We start from the raw sequence: 17,777 nt of genomic DNA on the forward strand, positions 1-17,777 counted from the left end.
CCTCACCTTCGGCAGGGGTGTTGCAGACCGAGATTCGAGGAAAGCCCACTTTTCCTAGCTCTCTGCCCGCCAAAAATAAGCCCTCCGCAAGTTTGTGAAACAACCCAGTTCAAAAAGATGGGATTTTTTTTTTTTTTTGAGTGTAAGGCATCTAGCTAAAAGTTCAAAATACGCATAAAGAAAAGGGGGAGAGCTCAAAGCCGGGGGCAGCCGGCCAAGCAGTCCCCTCACGTAGGAGGGAAAGGGGGGAACTGGGGAGCCGGGAGCCGGCGCAGCTCGCAAGCCACGTACTCGTAGGCTCCTCACCAGAACAAAAATGCTAAAACCTCCGGGAGACGGAGATTGAATGGGGGGAATCCTCTGAATCCCGACTCTTTCCTAACAGCGGGAACGCGGCACGGCGATGCCTGGCTGCGGTGCTGGTAACCCGGTGATTAAGCAATGCTTTGTGAGGGGAGAAAAGGAAAGGTTTACGTAATTCTGGCGTGAGCAAAATATGAAATAGCCGAGTAAGCTGTACCTGGATTTCATGAATGCGGCCGAAGCCGTCCTTCCAGAAGAACTCGTAGAGATTGTAGAGGGTGTTGGGTCCAGGCATTTCCTGCAGGCTCTTCACCCTGCCCAGCCGGTGCGGGGTGGGCTTCAGCAGCTCCCCTGCGCTCCCTGAATCTGCCACCATCTCCTCGCCTTTGTTCTCTGCCGCTGCCGGCGAGTTATTCTGCACCTCCAGAGACTGGCTGCTGGAAAGTTTGGGTAGTTGGTGAAACCTGCTGACAAAAATCGCATGGTAAAAGTAAGTTCTCTCAGATTCAAGCGTCTGCTTGCATTTCATTGTCAAAACTCTCGTGAAGAAAGACATGTCTCTTAATTTCAGAAAGGTCCACTTTGCTCCTGCAGCTGCTTTTTATTTGGTTGCTCTTCCTTCACTGCCTGCTTTAACTTGTACAAGCAGCACTTCTCCAAACTCTTACTGCATGAGCATCAGTTTACACAGACCATTATTTAACGCTCCCTCCCCTAGGGCTGGAAAAGGGGGGTGGGTCCGGGATGAAACTTGAATAGAACGAACCTATTATTTTCTATAATTCAAATCAGATAAATTTACCCATTAAGCATGCAGCCAAAGTTTAGTTTTCCCCTCTTCCCCCCATTGGTTTCGCAAAAAGCTCACGTAAGGCTTATCCCACGTTTCTCCTTCATTAAAAAGGTGGGTTTAGAGCTATTTTTGTCTGTGGCATTAATTCATTCCCATATGTTAGAAAACACTGTATTTTCTGTGAGAAGTTCTCTTAGTACCATTCATCATCCTGTAACATACGTGGAAAACATTTCTACATCCACATACAAATAGCAATGGTTTTACACAGTAACCTTACAAACAGTTCCTGTAAATTACAATATCCAGGGATGTTATTTGTATTGCAGAATGATTTATCTTTTGGACAGGATATACTCCATAAGCAGCTTATGTCAACTTTTGTAGAAAATAACCAGTGCCCTGTAACTGCATAGTGTTCCACCACAGTTTTTCCTCAATTGGGCTGCACAGATCTATAATCACACAGAGAACTTGAGCTACAACTTGTGTATCAGTTTGGTTTGCACAGTTTCAAAAGCATTTGTGCTGTCTTCACATGTATTGCTGTATAATTCCAAAGTTGTTAGTGATAACCTGTAAAATGTTGATGAGTTTCAGAAATTATGTGGAAGAGACCACCTTGGTTTTAACTGAATCAGAAGCTCACGTAAAACTTGAAGACAGAGGAAAGCCTCAAGGAAGATCCACATTTCCAGAACTTGGTTATGAATAAACTGCTGGAAAAGTAAGTCTAATGGGCTTCAAAGTTATTTGCTTTTGTTTTCCTTCTGTTTATTTTACTACATTTACATTTTTGAGGCTGCAATCCAATTAAGATTTGTGTTTACGCTTAATTTTACCACTGATAAATCCACTAAAATAGACCTACCTCTGAAGTCAGATATGTGCATCAGTCTTTGTAGATATAGCAGTAAATAACACAGGAATAAAAGGCAGATGGTAAACAGCCTTAAAATCTATAAAGTACATATTGGTTTAAGCTAAAATAATGTCTTAAAATGGGCTTCATCATAATTGAAAGGGTCCAGAAAACAGCAACAGAAAAAGTTAGAAGTGTTTTTAAAATGACATAAGGAGGAGGTTGAGAGAATTATTTCATCTGGGAAAGATGACTACCAGGAGCATGACAACAGCCTACAGATGTGTACATCTTTTGTTAAAAAAAGATGCATGTCAGAGAGACAAGACAGAAAACAATGGGCTTAGTTTGCAGCTACAGATTTATTGGTTAGATTTTCAGGTAGCCTTGCTACCTCAAATATTTTCAGGGTATCTCAGATATTTCAGATAGCCAAGGTATCTCAGGAGGTCATGTAATTGCTGTCACTGAACTTTGTAAGAGCAGGTTTGAGAAACATCTGTCAGGCACATCTGGGTGTATCACGGGCTAGGTTACCTCTGGAGTTTCCCTTTTCCTCCTACATTTCTACATGCTGTAGCTATGTTATTTTTTAAATATTTATCTAAAGATGCTTTGAGAGACACAGTTACTCATAAAATAAATACTTACATGGAAAAATATTAAAACCAGCCAGCAAGTGTGAAATTCAGAACAAGTTTATCATCATAAGTAAATGAAAGGCTAATTCCATGTCTCCCTTAGGGAGAGTGGAGGACAAGAACAACAATGAATATCTCCCAGAGCAAGCAGATGCACTATGAGATGTCCACAGGAGGATTTAAAACATTTGTTTATTTGACAGGAAAGACGGACACAAGTCCTGGAACATGCAATCCAAACTGTCTAAATTATTTGCGCTATCTAAATTGTATTTGCCATACTCTATGAACAATAACCACAAAAATTTAAAGGTATTGAACAACAGATGTCTCTAGATTGTAAGTCAACAAATAGAATGGAAAGAATAAGAATTCACTTTGTAATGAACACCAATGTAATCCCTTAGCTATTCATATTAAAGGTTGTATCAGAATTAAAAAAAAAAACAAACAAATTCTTAATCTCAGTACTCATGCTTTGATTAATACTAATACTAATATTTTTCAAATTTATGCAGTAGTTCTCCAGTTTTAAAAATTATATTCACATTGTAATTTCTAGATTGATGGTGGGAATATATGCTCCCTTCCTAAAAACTGCTGCTCACAGCTGTCAGTATGCTAGGGTTTTTTTTTAATTAGTTTGAAGTCATACACCATTAAGATAGTGTAAAGCATCTGCATCTGCTTTTATTAATACGCTAGTGAGATAAACTCAGATACATTATGCTGTAAAGGCTACAGTTTTGCAACTGGCAGCAGCTGTCTCCGGTTGTATGTTTTTGTAGCTAATTCCATATCTGGACATTCACTCTTTTCCCACCATTACTTCTTTTCCATGAAAATCATTGTAGGAAAGAGAAGGCAAGCTACTTGAAAAAGACTTTCAGAAGTTTTGCCTTGTAAGTACTTTACCAGAACAGTACCTGTTTTCCCTTGGAGGAACTTCTGGACGTGGCAGTAGTCCCAGCATAGGAACTGTGTTGTATAACCCTACTTTCACACATTCTTCTAGGCAGTTTACTTATTGTTAGATTTTTGTTTGTTTGTTTGCACTAAAATGGCCTAAAACACAGATCCCATTAAAAGTAAACAGGTAAACATTCAGAGAAGGTGCAATTTCAGTAAAACAGGGAGCTGAAGGCAGCACTAAGCATCCATATGCCATTCACTTCAGAAGACACTAAACCATAGAGCTTGTGTACAACGTGCAAGGCAGCAATATAGGACAGAGAGAGTGCTGTGTTATGATTTTAATATTATAAAGTAGAGCTGTCTTGTCTTTAATTGCAGCCAAGGCAGCTATATGCTCCTTCACACCTGTAGCATCTCTGGAGGATCATTCATTACATAATTTCTACCTCGCCAACCTGTTCTTAAATTGTCACCTTGCTCACTAATGTATCCTCCAATGTAACGGATACCCGTATACATTTTTATATATATCCTCTGTTTACTAGCTCACCTGGTGCAGCACGTGAAACAGCTGCAGACATTCAGGTCTCATTATTGGTAATCCTCAGCAAATCTTTAGTATTAGGCAAACGTTCTACGATTACCAGCTATCAAGTTTATATGTGCAGCTTATACAGTCACAGAAAAGCCAATTTCAGGAAAAAATTCTAGCTATCCATTGTGCCAAGCATACTGAGGAATCTCATGCTCTCTCTGCTCTCTGTATGTGCTGTTTGAGAAAAGAGTCCTAACCAGGGAGCGCCTATGAGACACCTCCATTACTACTTACCATCTTGTGTTTTTATTAGAAAGTGCCAAACCCACTGCATCCTGAATAATTTCCAGAGTAGGTTAGAGGCAACAGCTGAGTATAACAGAAATAAAGAAATGAAGAAAGCACAAAGCAGCAATGCATTAAGGATGAAATTGCCACATTTCTTGGATAACACAGAAGGAGGATTTAGAGGGGAATAAGCACGCTGTTCTGCAAATCTGTATAAAGAGCGCCTTCCTTGTACAAAAGGAGATATGAGTGGATTGACATCCACAGAAACATAATTTTTAAGTAGTGCAGGTGATGGACCAGTAGTAGGTCTGAGGACCAGCGAGCCTAAAAGGCTGACATACTGTAGTTTGTTATAAGTGATGACAGAGGGTCACAAAATAGGTTATCCAATAACCCTGTTTTAACATTCAAAATATCCATAAATAATAGATATTTCTAGCAGGTTTGTCAGATGGAGTAGAAATGCAGAGCAGGGCTCAGGTACACCATTACAATACTACTTTACAATAATTATCAATAATACTATAGTAACCCATCAGTGTAAATACAAGTTTGTTTTTCTAGGGAAATTATAGAAAAAGATTACTCCAGACAGTAACAACCAAACTGTACAGTGGTTAAATAGCCAAACATAGGAAGGGAATGTTTATGGATGTGAACAAATAAATGTGGGCTACCACAACATGGAATGTGTAATTAAACTATTTGCTTTGCTGTGCCAGATCATAATTGTGTGGTTCTGTTTGACTTTCAAATTAGAGTTATTAATGTTATGTATGTGCCACTAAGGTTGCTGCTTTATTGAAAAACTTGGCATCCTTACTACTGCATAATCTGAGTTGGAGGTCAAACTTGCAAGCTGCAGCACATTAAATAATCAACACTGAGTAAACCCCCAAATTTATGCTACAAGAGACAGATTAAGCTGAAATAACAGTTTCCAAGAGTAGACTTGAAAGAGAGAAAGGAGGAGTGAAGGAAAGAAACCAACATTTGAAAGATCAGCAGAGGGTTTTACATAGTGAAAGATTTAGGGTGAAACCTAAACTGGTGGAGGGATCTGCATTGCCTGATCCCATTTTCCTCCAAGATATCACAGACTTGTTTCAGGTAACAGAAGTCCAGTAGTATTGCCACAGAATTCCTAGGAGTAATGGTGAGTGTAATAGCCATGATACAAGGATTGGAAGGAGGTTTCTGTAAAACCACCAAACCGTAAAGAAGTTACGTCATCAGCACTAGCCAACCAAAACACATTTATGTGACTTCGGAGATAAGTATTTTCTCCTACTTCTACAATCTTTCAGCATGTATATTTACCAAACGTCTTAACACTGACTCGAAAACACACTCACAGTTCCTTAAATTTAAACAATGACATTTGTCCTGGCCTGTCGATCTATGGAGTTTGAAAATTTGTTTTATGTAACTAGTCAGTTTGGACTTTTGTTATTTCAAACAAGTTGGGGCACATGCCTCTTCACAGTAGAAGTGCTTCAATTTTAGTTAACTTTTGGTATGTAACGGGATCACAGTATAAACTAAACTTGACTATTGATAATTTGGATTGTGTATTATTTTTGGATGATAGTTTGTCTCCAAATCCACAGTCATACTGTTCTCTCAGTCTAGGCCCCCTAGTGGGGTCACATTAATTGTACTTTGTTAACTTTACTTAGTTATTTCTAAATCCAATTTAAACTTGCCCTCCTCTTTGCATAAACTCTGACAAAGTTCAGTTGAAGCTTTCTTTGTGTCCTAATAACATCGGTATTCAGAGTCAATGGTTACATTACCATCTTACCAGGAATTCTGTTTTCTTAGAATTATTCTCCCTTTGTAACAGTCTTGATTATATCTGGCTTGTAATTATTTGAACATTATTTTATGATATACAGTATAATAAATATTGCACTGTATGTTTTACATGACCGTTTAAATAGCTAATGCATCTACAAGTATAATTTATGGAAGTAAAACAGATTTGATTAGAGGCATTGAATTTTGTCCAAGTAACACCTTCAGCTGAGACTGTACAGATAGGCTTTTCAGAACATCTGCAAGCAAGAAAAGCTAAAAAACAGTGTTGAAATGTCAGAAATGTAAGCAAAAATTTCCAGTGTAGTTTGAAATATCTCTTCACTGAAAAAGCCACACTGTTAGTCATGATTTTTGCCTTTCCTGATTGTCCTTAAACTCATCTTCTGAAAGGTCTTTTCAAGTTGTGAAGTTACTTCTTTGGAATTTTAAACGCTTTCTAAATTCCCATGCTTTTCCTGAAAAGGGGACAAATTTGAACTTAACAGGCTATGAGGCAAGGCCAGAACTTATAGGTAATTTATTATTGAAGCAGCTTTATTTTAAAAGAAAAATGAAAACTGCTTCTCTCAATCTTTGGTTTCATCTACCATATGACAACAATTAAAATCCTCATCGAATATTGTTCAAAAAGAAGGTATTTAAGTCAGGGCAGGCTAACCAATCCCAGGTGTTGACAGTAACGTGCATGATTCACTGTTCAGTGCTTAACAAAACCCCCCTGCATTGACTGCAACAAATAAAGAATTCAGTTCTACTTGTAGACTTTTTGTAGCAGCTTTAGATCCTTATCCTATGCTTCTCATTGTGTACCACATTAAGTTATCCTGAGAACCACTTGCCTCAATATCCCAAGGTTTTAAACATACTTGAAACAAGGCGCTACTAAAAATGATGACTACCAGGAGGGCATAAGGAACCAGAGAAAGAGAAATTGGGTGTAGTTTAGTGCTTTGCTGAGCTGTAATGCTGCTGAAATTGCCACCCCAATGTCACTGTGCCCTCCTAGTCTAGAAGGCCATCTTAATGAATAAAAACAATACCCTTCAAGCATTAATCCCTTCACAGACAGACACTTGCTGGTTTGCCATGAGGAGGAGGAGGAGCACATAAACACAAGTTTCACTATTGTAGCCTATCAGAGCAAAGAAAAGAACTATTAAAAAGTTACAACTCCTCAAGAAGATTACGTTTCCCCAGTATGGAATTCAGCCTAAGGAGGCAGCCAGGGAGCAGAGTAAAAGCTTTTATTTCAGCAAGGAAACCTGAATTATGTCCAAGAAAATCACACCTCCTCTGTCCACAGACTTCCAAGAAATAACATACTTGCCCCGAAGTTCACCTGCCTCTGCCATTGCTCACCGTCTGAAACACAGTTTTGCCACAGCAATCTGTTATTTTGTCCCGAATTTGGCGAGAACCCTACGGCAAACAAATCCTTTCTGGGTAATCATCTAGCCATCACTGTTCATCTGCAAGTCATCTGGATCGATGAACTGTATTGCATCTTGCTGCTGCTAGGAAATGCTGTGCTGTGCAAGCAGACTCCCATAGGGATAAAGGCAGCATCTCAGAAAGGTATGTATACAGCAGCGCAATGGCAAAAAGCAAGATTTTCTTCATGTGCACCAATTTTCAAGGCAAACATGGAGCTTTCAGCCATGTTGTTTCCACAGTCTGCTTCGCAAGGGATCTCGCTATCCATTTGTGCAAGAGAAGCAGTGGCCAACAGGAGCATCTGATAAAGTATGTGAGGACCTGACAGCACGCCAAGAGAGCTGGGTCCCAGATTCTTTGGATTCAGGCTACAGGGCAGCAAGAGCCCACCATGCACTGTTTGGTGACAGTGAAGTGTTACGATTGCAGCCTACAGTACTGCTTCAAATAAAAAGACACCCACCTGACAAAATACAGGGCTGAGTTTTGTGACTGAACAAGACAATTTAGTTTCCTGGAGGGCTGGGATTACAGACTAATTCTGGAGCAATCTATTGTGCCTGTTGGGTGAGGAGCGGTGCCAGGCTGCGGGAGTGAGTGGTGAGGGTCCAGTACAACAAAAGCCCCAGGAACCAGAAGCATTTCTCAGTGACTGACCCATCTGGAAAGCAGAACTGACCGACCATATTCCAGTACAGATGCTACCACACGCAGCAGCAATTGTTTTGTAGTAAGGCTGCCACTAGCAGCTACAGTCTACAGTAATAGCAGGCAGTAATTACCGCAGTAATCATATCAGAGTAATTAAATCTAAAGTTTGAATACCAACACACTATTACTGAAGCCTGGAGTCACCTCATAAAATTATTATGCTTGATGCTGAAAAGTACTGCATCCCACGCAGACCCATTACTTAGAAGAGTAACATCATTAGTCATCATAGCCAAGATTTACTACCTAACAAGAGCGCTGTCCTAAATCCAGCTACTACTAGTGCCACAATAACAAAAATCAGCACTACTATTTAGCCATTTCTACATTTAGTAGCTTTTTTTTTTTTTGAAGTTTATGAAGCGTGGAGAGTAGTTCCAAAGCAACTTACAACACCTGTTAAAGAACTACACAGAGGGACACCAGCTGACTTGTTCTCCTATCCTGTTGTCACAGACCCCTTCCATTAGACTAAATTATCATTTTTATGCTAACTGTTGCCACAAGAGCTGGTCCAAACTACTATTAGAAGTAAATAACGCTTTAAAAACTGGGGAGAGGAAATCAGCACCAGAATGCTGCACATTAATCTCTTCCATATAAGCCACTCAAGCACTGTCATGGCTGGTCCCAGTTTGTGAGGCAGAAGACTCAGAACAAGAGAAAGAACCATGCATTACGGGGTAGGGCCCTGAGACTACACAAAGGTTAAACTAAACCAGATCAGTTTCCTTTTCAAAATTATCAGTTTCTGATAAAGAGACCAAAAACAAGCACCATGTGTTCTGAATTATACTTCCAATATTTCTATATTCTCAATTTGTGAATTGATGCTAATAAGAAACAGAATCAATCACATTTGTTGTATAACCAGGACAGCTCTACCATACATACTCATTCCAGTATGGTAAAGATTTATACTAACCTATTTTGAACAACAGATCAAGATCAATGTTATTTCATAGGTTGTTCCTAAAAGCTCTACAAACTCTGAGCAAAATAAACCACCTCGTAATACAATACCAAGTAGCATAACCATTACAATATTAAGCAGATGTTATTTAAAAAGCATTCTTCTGCCCCAAACCACCACCACCTCTGCAGTTTTCATTGAGAAAATAAAACCAGGAATCTTTCCTTCACATCTCTGCTTTCAACTCACCTTATGACAAGTCAAAACACTTTTTGATTCAATAATAACTTCTGTAGTGACACTGCACTGTTTAGCAGCTATGATGGTTTTATTGCATGGTTAATAAATAGAACATAAGCAACAAGGAAAACAGCTTTTATTTCAGCAACTTCTCAACAGTAGCAAGAAAAACAAGGAAAACGGAGCACAGAATTTATTTATATTTACTAATGCTTTCCTTGAGTTTACTTTGGAGACAGAGTCCCTATTTCTCCTTGTCTTCAAACTTCAAAATATTTCCAAAGAATATGTTAGAATTTTAAGACAGGTTCTAAGTCATAAGTATAAATTAGCTCCCAATTTGACAATATTATGTAAAGTGCTCCCATCAGGATTTGTTCAGCTCAATGAATGATTTTTCTTTAAGCATTTTAAAAAACAGTACTTTGTTGAGCAGACACAATAATCAGATAAATAATATTTCAAACATCAGTACAAACTTAATTTACAAAACCTTTCCAGAATTCTTCTGAAAAAGGGTCTTCAGCTAATAAAAATAAATTCTATTAATTACCCTGAAAACCAGACAGGTATAACCAGGATCCAGTCACTGGATAATATCTTTCCTGTGGTAAGATTTACTTCCTTTTTTCTTTCATATTCACTCATGAAAGCACATATATTGCTAAGTAATATGTGGCTATATAGATGCATATAAAAAAAAGTCTTTTAAAGGATTTGTCAGAAATTTCAACTCTGTATTTTCAGTTATGTAAACAGGTACATGAATCCACATTTTTAACAAAATGCACAAGTGAAGGACATCATTTCCGGAAGCGTTTAAATAGTGGATGGATGTGTTTACTTGAAGATGCCTTACTCCGTGAAGAGTGGTATTCCATGTAAACCGTATCATCTGCTCCTGACATAGAGCTCATGGTGCCCGCACGACGTGACACCTGCAAGTGAGAGGAGAAAAAACATGTGCTTAGTGTGTGATTAGGTAGGCCAACTCTAACCTACTGATGCCCAATGGCTACTGGGCAGCACTGTTCATTTAGTGACCTTAATGCCAAAAAGCCTTCAAAGTTTTTTTTCTTAAGAAGAATTTCTACAAAGAAAGTCCCTGCCTGCAACTCACAGTAAGTATACAAGCATATGTAAGGTCTAATATGAAAAGATCCTTTAGAGTGGGAATTCCTAACGCACTTCAGCACAATGCCATTTAGCTAAAAAACAACCCTAAAAAATTAATTACCACATTGTAGCTTGACTTTAACTTATGTATCAATAAATGTTTCAGGCTATTTATTTTCTTTTATCTGCTGCTGAAAATGTCAAAACTACTACCTACAATAACAGTACTTCTCTTGAAAATGAACAAAAGTGGCTCTTATGCTTCTGCCCTCTGGGCGTGAGGAAATTGGGGCATGACTCAAGGAGCACAATGCCACCACAAAAGAGTATGTGCTGGGACATACATGTATCTTAAAATACGTATGTTTTAAAATATTTTCATTGCTTGTGACTTAGAAGATTTACTTCAAAATCTGCAACAACAGATCCGTCATCCTGTCCCTCAAATATGATAGAGGACATGAATTCCATGTCTAACTTCCTTCCAGTGCTCAACAACTGAATTACTCAAATAGCTAAGAGCTAATGCAGCTAAAAAAAAAAAAAGATATCTGTTCTCCAATGTTTCACCAGATACTGGTGCATCAATGATAGCATCACATTTAGAATTAAAATGGAATGGACCAGTTCTGTCACATTTGTATTCATCCCTTTCAAAGCATTCTTCATTACTTGAGCTGACTTTGAACCATATTTTCCATTACCTGAGCTGACTTTGAACCATATTCTCCAGCGACTACTTCCTCCTCAGCATCCAGGTCAGATGCCTGCAGGACTTTCTGGAGAAGCTGCTGCTGTTCTTCTTTGGATGAAAACGAAAGTTCTTCTTCTTCCATGCCTGCAAGCTTTGTTATTACCTAAGAAACAGAGCAGAGTACAAGGTGAGGGCTCTTCCTCCTCACTTAGCTATTCAAAACCAAGACAAGGATTTCTGATTCCATATCCTGTTAGAACTGCCTTCAACTTTTATTCATGGTCTGAACAGCTTAACACTACGATATCACAGATGCCTATAAAATTTTGCTAAGTGGTGTACATACATATACACACACCTTCCTCATTATAGTCCACCTAGAAATGCAAAATACAAATCTTTGGAGAAAAAAAAAAAGAAAAAAAAACCTCTGGACAGAGAACGTCAACCAAAGACCATCCATACCAGCTTGACCAAGAACCTGCTCAAAGCATATACAGCTCAGAGGCATATTCAACTTACTGCAAGGTTAGCTTCATGGTGTAGGCTCTAGATTTGTCTAGTTTAAGAACTAGTACTTTATATTTAACAAAAATAATCCACTGGCTTTCCAGACACCGAGAATTTTAGCATAAACATTGAAGAATAAAGGAAAAAAACCCCTAATAAATTGAGATGTATGATCAGTTATTGAGACAGTGCAGTAACCTGCAACAAAGCATCAGCAGCAGAGCAAAAGGACTCTTTCAATGTCCGTGTACTTAGACACAAGGTAACTTCACTGTTACGACTGTTCTTTCCGAAATGCTTAGTAACACATTTGACAACGGTGGACGCAGGGCACATGCCATCTACTGGCAACATAGTGCCATATACTCCATTAGCTGAAAAACCTTTTCTGAAGAACTGAGAAGCTCTCAAGTTTCTGTTACAAAGCTTTACAATAGGTAGGTTGTTTTCTTAATTTGAGGTATTTTGAAGATTTCACAAGAATTTTTCCTGCAGTTAACTGCATTCTGGTAAACATATATTTATACATGAGAATCTCAGGTTTCCCATTATGTTTCCAACTTGAAGAGGTTTTGAGAAAGACATTCTAATTCACCCATTTCCCTCGATTAGTTTCCCCTCCTCATCTTCCTTTTTCAGCTTCTCTCTCGAATCAATACAATTAGAAACTAATTACCTCAGTAATCTGGGCTGGATCTGATCATAAAGACTGATAAAAAAATATAAATACAGCTTAAGGTAAAACAAATCCACATTAGTCGCAAAGTACTGGTTTTGAAAAACAGGGTAGTGAAACACTAGAATGAATAATCAGCGTTGTGGGCTGTTGTCAATGGCAATTTCTAATTCGAAAATGGATGTCTTTCTCAGAAATGTTCTAGCTTTAAGAATCCATTCAAGGAAGCAACCTGTCCTACTATATGGCTAAATGGACACTATTGTCCCCCTTCTTGTCTATTTAGAAGGGCATGTGCTATGATTATCTCAAAAATAAAGAAAAAGGAGTCATGAAAAGCAATTTTAAACTGCATTAGCCTGTTTTCAGTTGTGGTTACAAAACAGTGCTAACGTGATTCATAGGACAGAAAGAATTCCAACTGCATCATCATTTTTTTTAAGCTGTTCAACAAATGCCAAGTTTAAAGTTTCCTCAGTTCTTTGATATAGTGAGTTCTTCTGCTATTGGTTTAAAATTTAATATATGCTACATTCAGCCTCTAAATAAAAATACAATACAATAACTAACTAAGCTACGGTTAGCTAATCAAAAAAACCACTACCAGTAAACTCCAAGCAGTAAATTGTGATGACAAGGCTCCTATTTAAGAAGCAAAGACAAAATACATGATTTAGAAAAAAATATTATTCCAGTCCTCTTTTTGATGAAAGGTAGAGAATGGATCTATTGAGAGATGGCAAGAAGGAAGTAAGTCCTAGGAAAAAAGTGAGAACTGTTACCCTTTTAAAGGAGTAATGAATTTTTAGTAATTTAGTAACAAAAATTCTGAAGGATAGGACATCAGCACTGAAATAATTACCTAAAGATGAGGTACAGTCTCCATATTTGGAAGAATATGAAGGCAAACATCTGCTGGGAATGACATACACATAGTTGATCATGGCTTGGAATGAAGAAACACAATAGATGGTTTCTTGGAAGTGCCTTCCAGCCCTGTTATTCTTTGATGCCAGCTATGACTAAGGCTTTTTTCTGTTTGGCAAACAGAAGAAAATAGATATTCTAACATTTTGTTCCTAAACTGCAAATAAAGAACATTCCAGTACTGGTCAGCTAAAATGTTGCTCCAGATACTCAGCTGCCACTTGCACTGCTTTTTTTTCCCATATTACACCAAAGCTCCTAGGACTAGGTCCTTCCTTGCAAAATAAAATCCCTCTAGTTTAACCTCTTTCTTAGTTCTACAATCCAAGGCATTCAAATGTAAATAAAGGGATTTCTCTAATCTTCTTGGCTATAGCCACATAGATGCATTTGCTGTAATTAGTTAAAGATTAGTACTGACCTACAATTTTGTCAAAACACATTCACTACAAAGCAAAACAAGGTTTTTACCTATGAAAACTGTGACATGTCTGTTTCAGTGTCAGGACGCCCTTAAAGCTCTCTTTAATGGGTCACTGATTACAGAGCAATTATTTACTTCAGTGTAGCTGCAGTTCAGAGAGGTTTTACCCACCGGGATGTCCCATACTGTATGTATGCCTCATGAGGAGAAGCTCTTAAATAGCTCAAGTGCAATCCAGTAGAGGCTGCCTGCCCTTGCACCTCGTGCAATCCTTGCATGATTCTGTCAATGCCATAAACTTGAGCTTGTTCCCTAAAGGCAGATACGGAAGCCTTATCTTTTATTCTTCTTCTCAGCAATGTTTCTTATTGGGAAGGTTTCTAATCAGAGCAGTAAACTCTCATTTTGTAAAGGAATAATTTACCTAAAAGCAAGACCTATCATGACACTCTGTTGCCTTTAACAACCTAATAGATGAGCATATGGGGCAGTCCATGGATTAAAAGAAAAATAAATGAGATACACTGTGAAATCTATAAAATAGACAAGCTTTGATGGAATTAGATTTTATGTTTGGAAGAAGACAACATATATAGAGACACATAATAAACTGAAATATAAAGGGTGATCGATTTTCAAGTATGTCTGCAGAAATGAGGCAGCACTCCCCCAAAAGGGACTTTACAGGAAGCTTCTGACTTTCAAGTCACAGGTATTACATAGTCAACACTGAAAATGTTCTCTATTTTGAGGAGTATGTTTCAGTTGTAGGTAGGAAGATTTCCAGTCTGCAATAACAGTCTTTTCCTGCAGTAAATTCTGTCATTTCTTAATCAACTAACGTTCAACCCAGTGATTTTGGTGATATAGTTCATTCCATGCAGAGAAAATTACAAGAGGAAGGTCAAGCTGTTGGTAGAAGCTACATAAGCACAGTCTGAAGACCTCCATCAGCCAGAACAGTTTCTGCTAACACAGAGCCACCGTATCAACATGTCTGCATCCCAACTGATTTTCTGTACCACTGCAGGCTTTGGTCAGAACTGTGGAAATGGTGCACAAGATTAGTGTGTGGACAAAGATCCCTGAAAGGTATTTGTTTCGGAATGGGTCGCTAGACACTTCAGACACCTAACTTTATGATTCCCAGAGTCAAATACATGAATTTAGGATGGATGAATCCTGCCTGTTGTATGATGTCTTCAGACACAAAAAAAAAGATTTTCTCCCCATAGTGAAATACTGGTCTGAGACTGGAGTTCTTTGGAAATAATATGTGACTTGTGAAGTTCTGGAAGTCTTCTGAATTGCTGCTGGCCACTACAATGCTTTATGCACAACCAGTATGATAAAGTATAATAGGAGGCCTGCACAGATCAACAATTGAAGAGCATGAACATAAACCAACCAGGCAAGTAACATTTTGCTTCACTCCTCAGTGCGTGCTTGGTTAGAAGTCAGAATACTTACCTTTCCAGAAGCTGTACTAAGTTACTTGTATCTATCCTCACAGCTATACAGATGATAAAACAACACCGGAACAGTTGTTCTTTGCGAGTAAAAACTTCATTAGTACCTTCCACAACCAGAATTCTCAAGTATTTGACCTAATCTAATACTAACATGAAAGAATATGAAAGTTGTATTCTTAGGCCACAAGTATAATAAATAGAAGGGACAAGTTACCTTGAAGCTATAACCTTGATCTACAAGAAACCGTTGTCGCTTTGTTGAATATGCCATCTCCTGAGTGTCTTGGGATACAAGAGAATAAAAAAAGGCATTGTATTCCTCTGCAACCATGCCTAGGAGACAAAGACACCGAGTGATTCGTTCCATTTGGAACACTGCAACCGAGAAGAAAAAAGGACTGAATGCTGAAGACAGGTGTTTAAATACCTTGTCTCTCCACAAAAACAATCTGCAAAGTTTAGCTGCGCCCAGACCCTACATAAACTGACTGACAAAGTACGCAGCATGGAAATAAAAAAGTTCTTAATAACTTGAGAATGGTTGAAAGAGAAAAAATGAAAAGAAACATAGACCAAGACAATTACACTGGTTCTCTGAGAAGAACCTGCTTCTTTATTATGCTAGGCAAGGTGAAAGATTAAAATTATTTCAAGTCTACTATATAGAGAAGTAGTAAAAAGTCAAGAGCATGGATTGCAACACATGTTAAAAAAGTTCAATAGAAATAAGACAAAGGAAAAGTTTTATCCACGTAAACCAGAGTTTGCAGTGTTTTTGCAATAAAAAAGGTGAGACAAAGATATTTAGCTAAGAATTCATAGGACTATTTGAAACCCAGGATATACCAGGCTGCATATAATTTTTTTTTTTAAACTTCAGTCCTTAAGATCTATTACCCAAACAGCATTGAGTTCTCTTTTAAAACCCAAGGTTTCACTGAGACTTTGTTAATTTGGTAATGTGGGTTTTGTATGCGTTTTCAAACAAAGCCTCAGCTGTAACAAGCACAAAGTGCACAGAAAATAAGTGTATGCAGATCTTAGGTGCAAGTAGAAAGTGTTTTAAGAATCATTTGTCTAAACAAAAAGCTCTTTGGTTATGTTTTGCAAAAACACAACTAGTTGAAAATGAAATCCCATTTTTAAAAGAAAGTAATCTGCAGTATCAAAAATGTGCTTTCTAAAGATTTGCTTGTTAGACTAACACTATGCTTATTTAAAAACAATTTCATGTTAAGGATATTATCAAGAAATGAAAAAGAGACAGAACCACCAAAGAACAAAAAGTTCATTTTCCTTCAGCTTTTTTTGTCCTTTGGAAGTTTTCCCAACACAAAGCTTTACCGACCCAGAAAATGCTTCATTTTCATTCGCTGGTATATAGGCACATGTATATTCTCTTTGACTAAAACATAAATCCAAGGACAATATAAAGAAGTATCATCAACATCCAGTTTCTCTGCAGTTCTATGATACTGTGATCCAAGGCCCAGAGCCTCATGTACCTTTTTTGGCTCTCAGCACTCGTCCCAGTCTTTGAGCCTCCTGTCTTCGAGACCCACCATGGGACGATATCTGAATCAGAACGTTGGCTTCTGGCAGATCGAAGGATGTGTCACCTACCTATAACAGAGAAGCCGCCTCTGATCAGCATCTTATTTCTGTATATCATGAACAAAGATTTAATACAAAGTACACCTTTGTGGTCTCCGATACAAAAATGACAAATGCACAATATGCATGTATAACTCACTCTTAAAGTTCACTCTGGAGACGAGTTCAATCACAGAATGATCAGGGTTGGAAGGGACCTCTGGAGATCATCTAGTTCAACCCCCCTGCCAAAGCAGGTTCACCTACAGCAAGTTGCACAGGAACACGTCCAGACAGGTTTTGACTATCTCCAGAGAAAGAGACTCCACAACCTCTCTGAGCAGCTTGTTCCAGTGCTCTGCCACCCTCAAAGTACAGAAGTTCTTCCTCATATTAAGATGAAACTTCCTGAGTTTCAGTTTGTGCCCGTTGCCCCTTGTCACTGGGCAACACTGAAAAGAGCCTGGCCCCATCCTCTTGGTATCCACCCTTGAGGTGTTTATAAGTATTGATGAGATCCCCTCTCACTCTTCTCTTCTCCAGGATGAACAGACCCAGCTCTCTCAACCTTTCCTCATAAGGGAGATGCTCCAGGCCCATAAACATCTTTGCTGTCCTCCACTGGACTCTCTCCAGTAGATCCTTGTCTTGAACTGGGGAGCCCAGAACCGAACACAGTACTCCAGATGTGGCCTCACCAGGGCAGAGTAGAGGGGGAAGATAACCTCCCTTGACCTGCTGGCCACACTCTTCCTAATGCACCCCAAGATACCACTGGCCTTCTTGGCCACGAGGGCGCATTGCTGGCTCATGGACAACTTGTTGTCCACCAGGACTCCCAGGTCCTTCTCTGCTGAGCTGCCCTCCAGCAGGTGAGCCCCGAGCCTGTACTGGTGCATGGGGTTA

At 38.7% G+C, this 17,777-nt stretch overlaps 1 protein-coding gene across 1 annotated transcript; it reads right to left on the reverse strand.

The window, feature by feature from the left end:
• Positions 1 to 9,897: 9,897 nt before the first annotated feature.
• On the reverse strand, positions 9,898 to 16,901 carry LOC104166773 (TFIIH basal transcription factor complex helicase XPB subunit-like; the record flags this gene model as incomplete). Its single annotated transcript, XM_009706826.1, has 4 exons — positions 9,898 to 10,397; positions 11,280 to 11,432; positions 15,493 to 15,611; positions 16,784 to 16,901. Coding segments are annotated over 4 exons (525 nt in total), but the record flags the coding sequence as incomplete, so codon positions are not given.
• Between the last annotated feature and the right edge of the window lie 876 nt (positions 16,902 to 17,777).

This window comes from Cariama cristata, unplaced genomic scaffold, assembly GCF_000690535.1.
Source record: "Cariama cristata isolate BGI_N322 unplaced genomic scaffold, ASM69053v1 scaffold42538, whole genome shotgun sequence".
Classification (NCBI taxonomy): domain Eukaryota; kingdom Metazoa; phylum Chordata; class Aves; order Cariamiformes; family Cariamidae; genus Cariama; species Cariama cristata.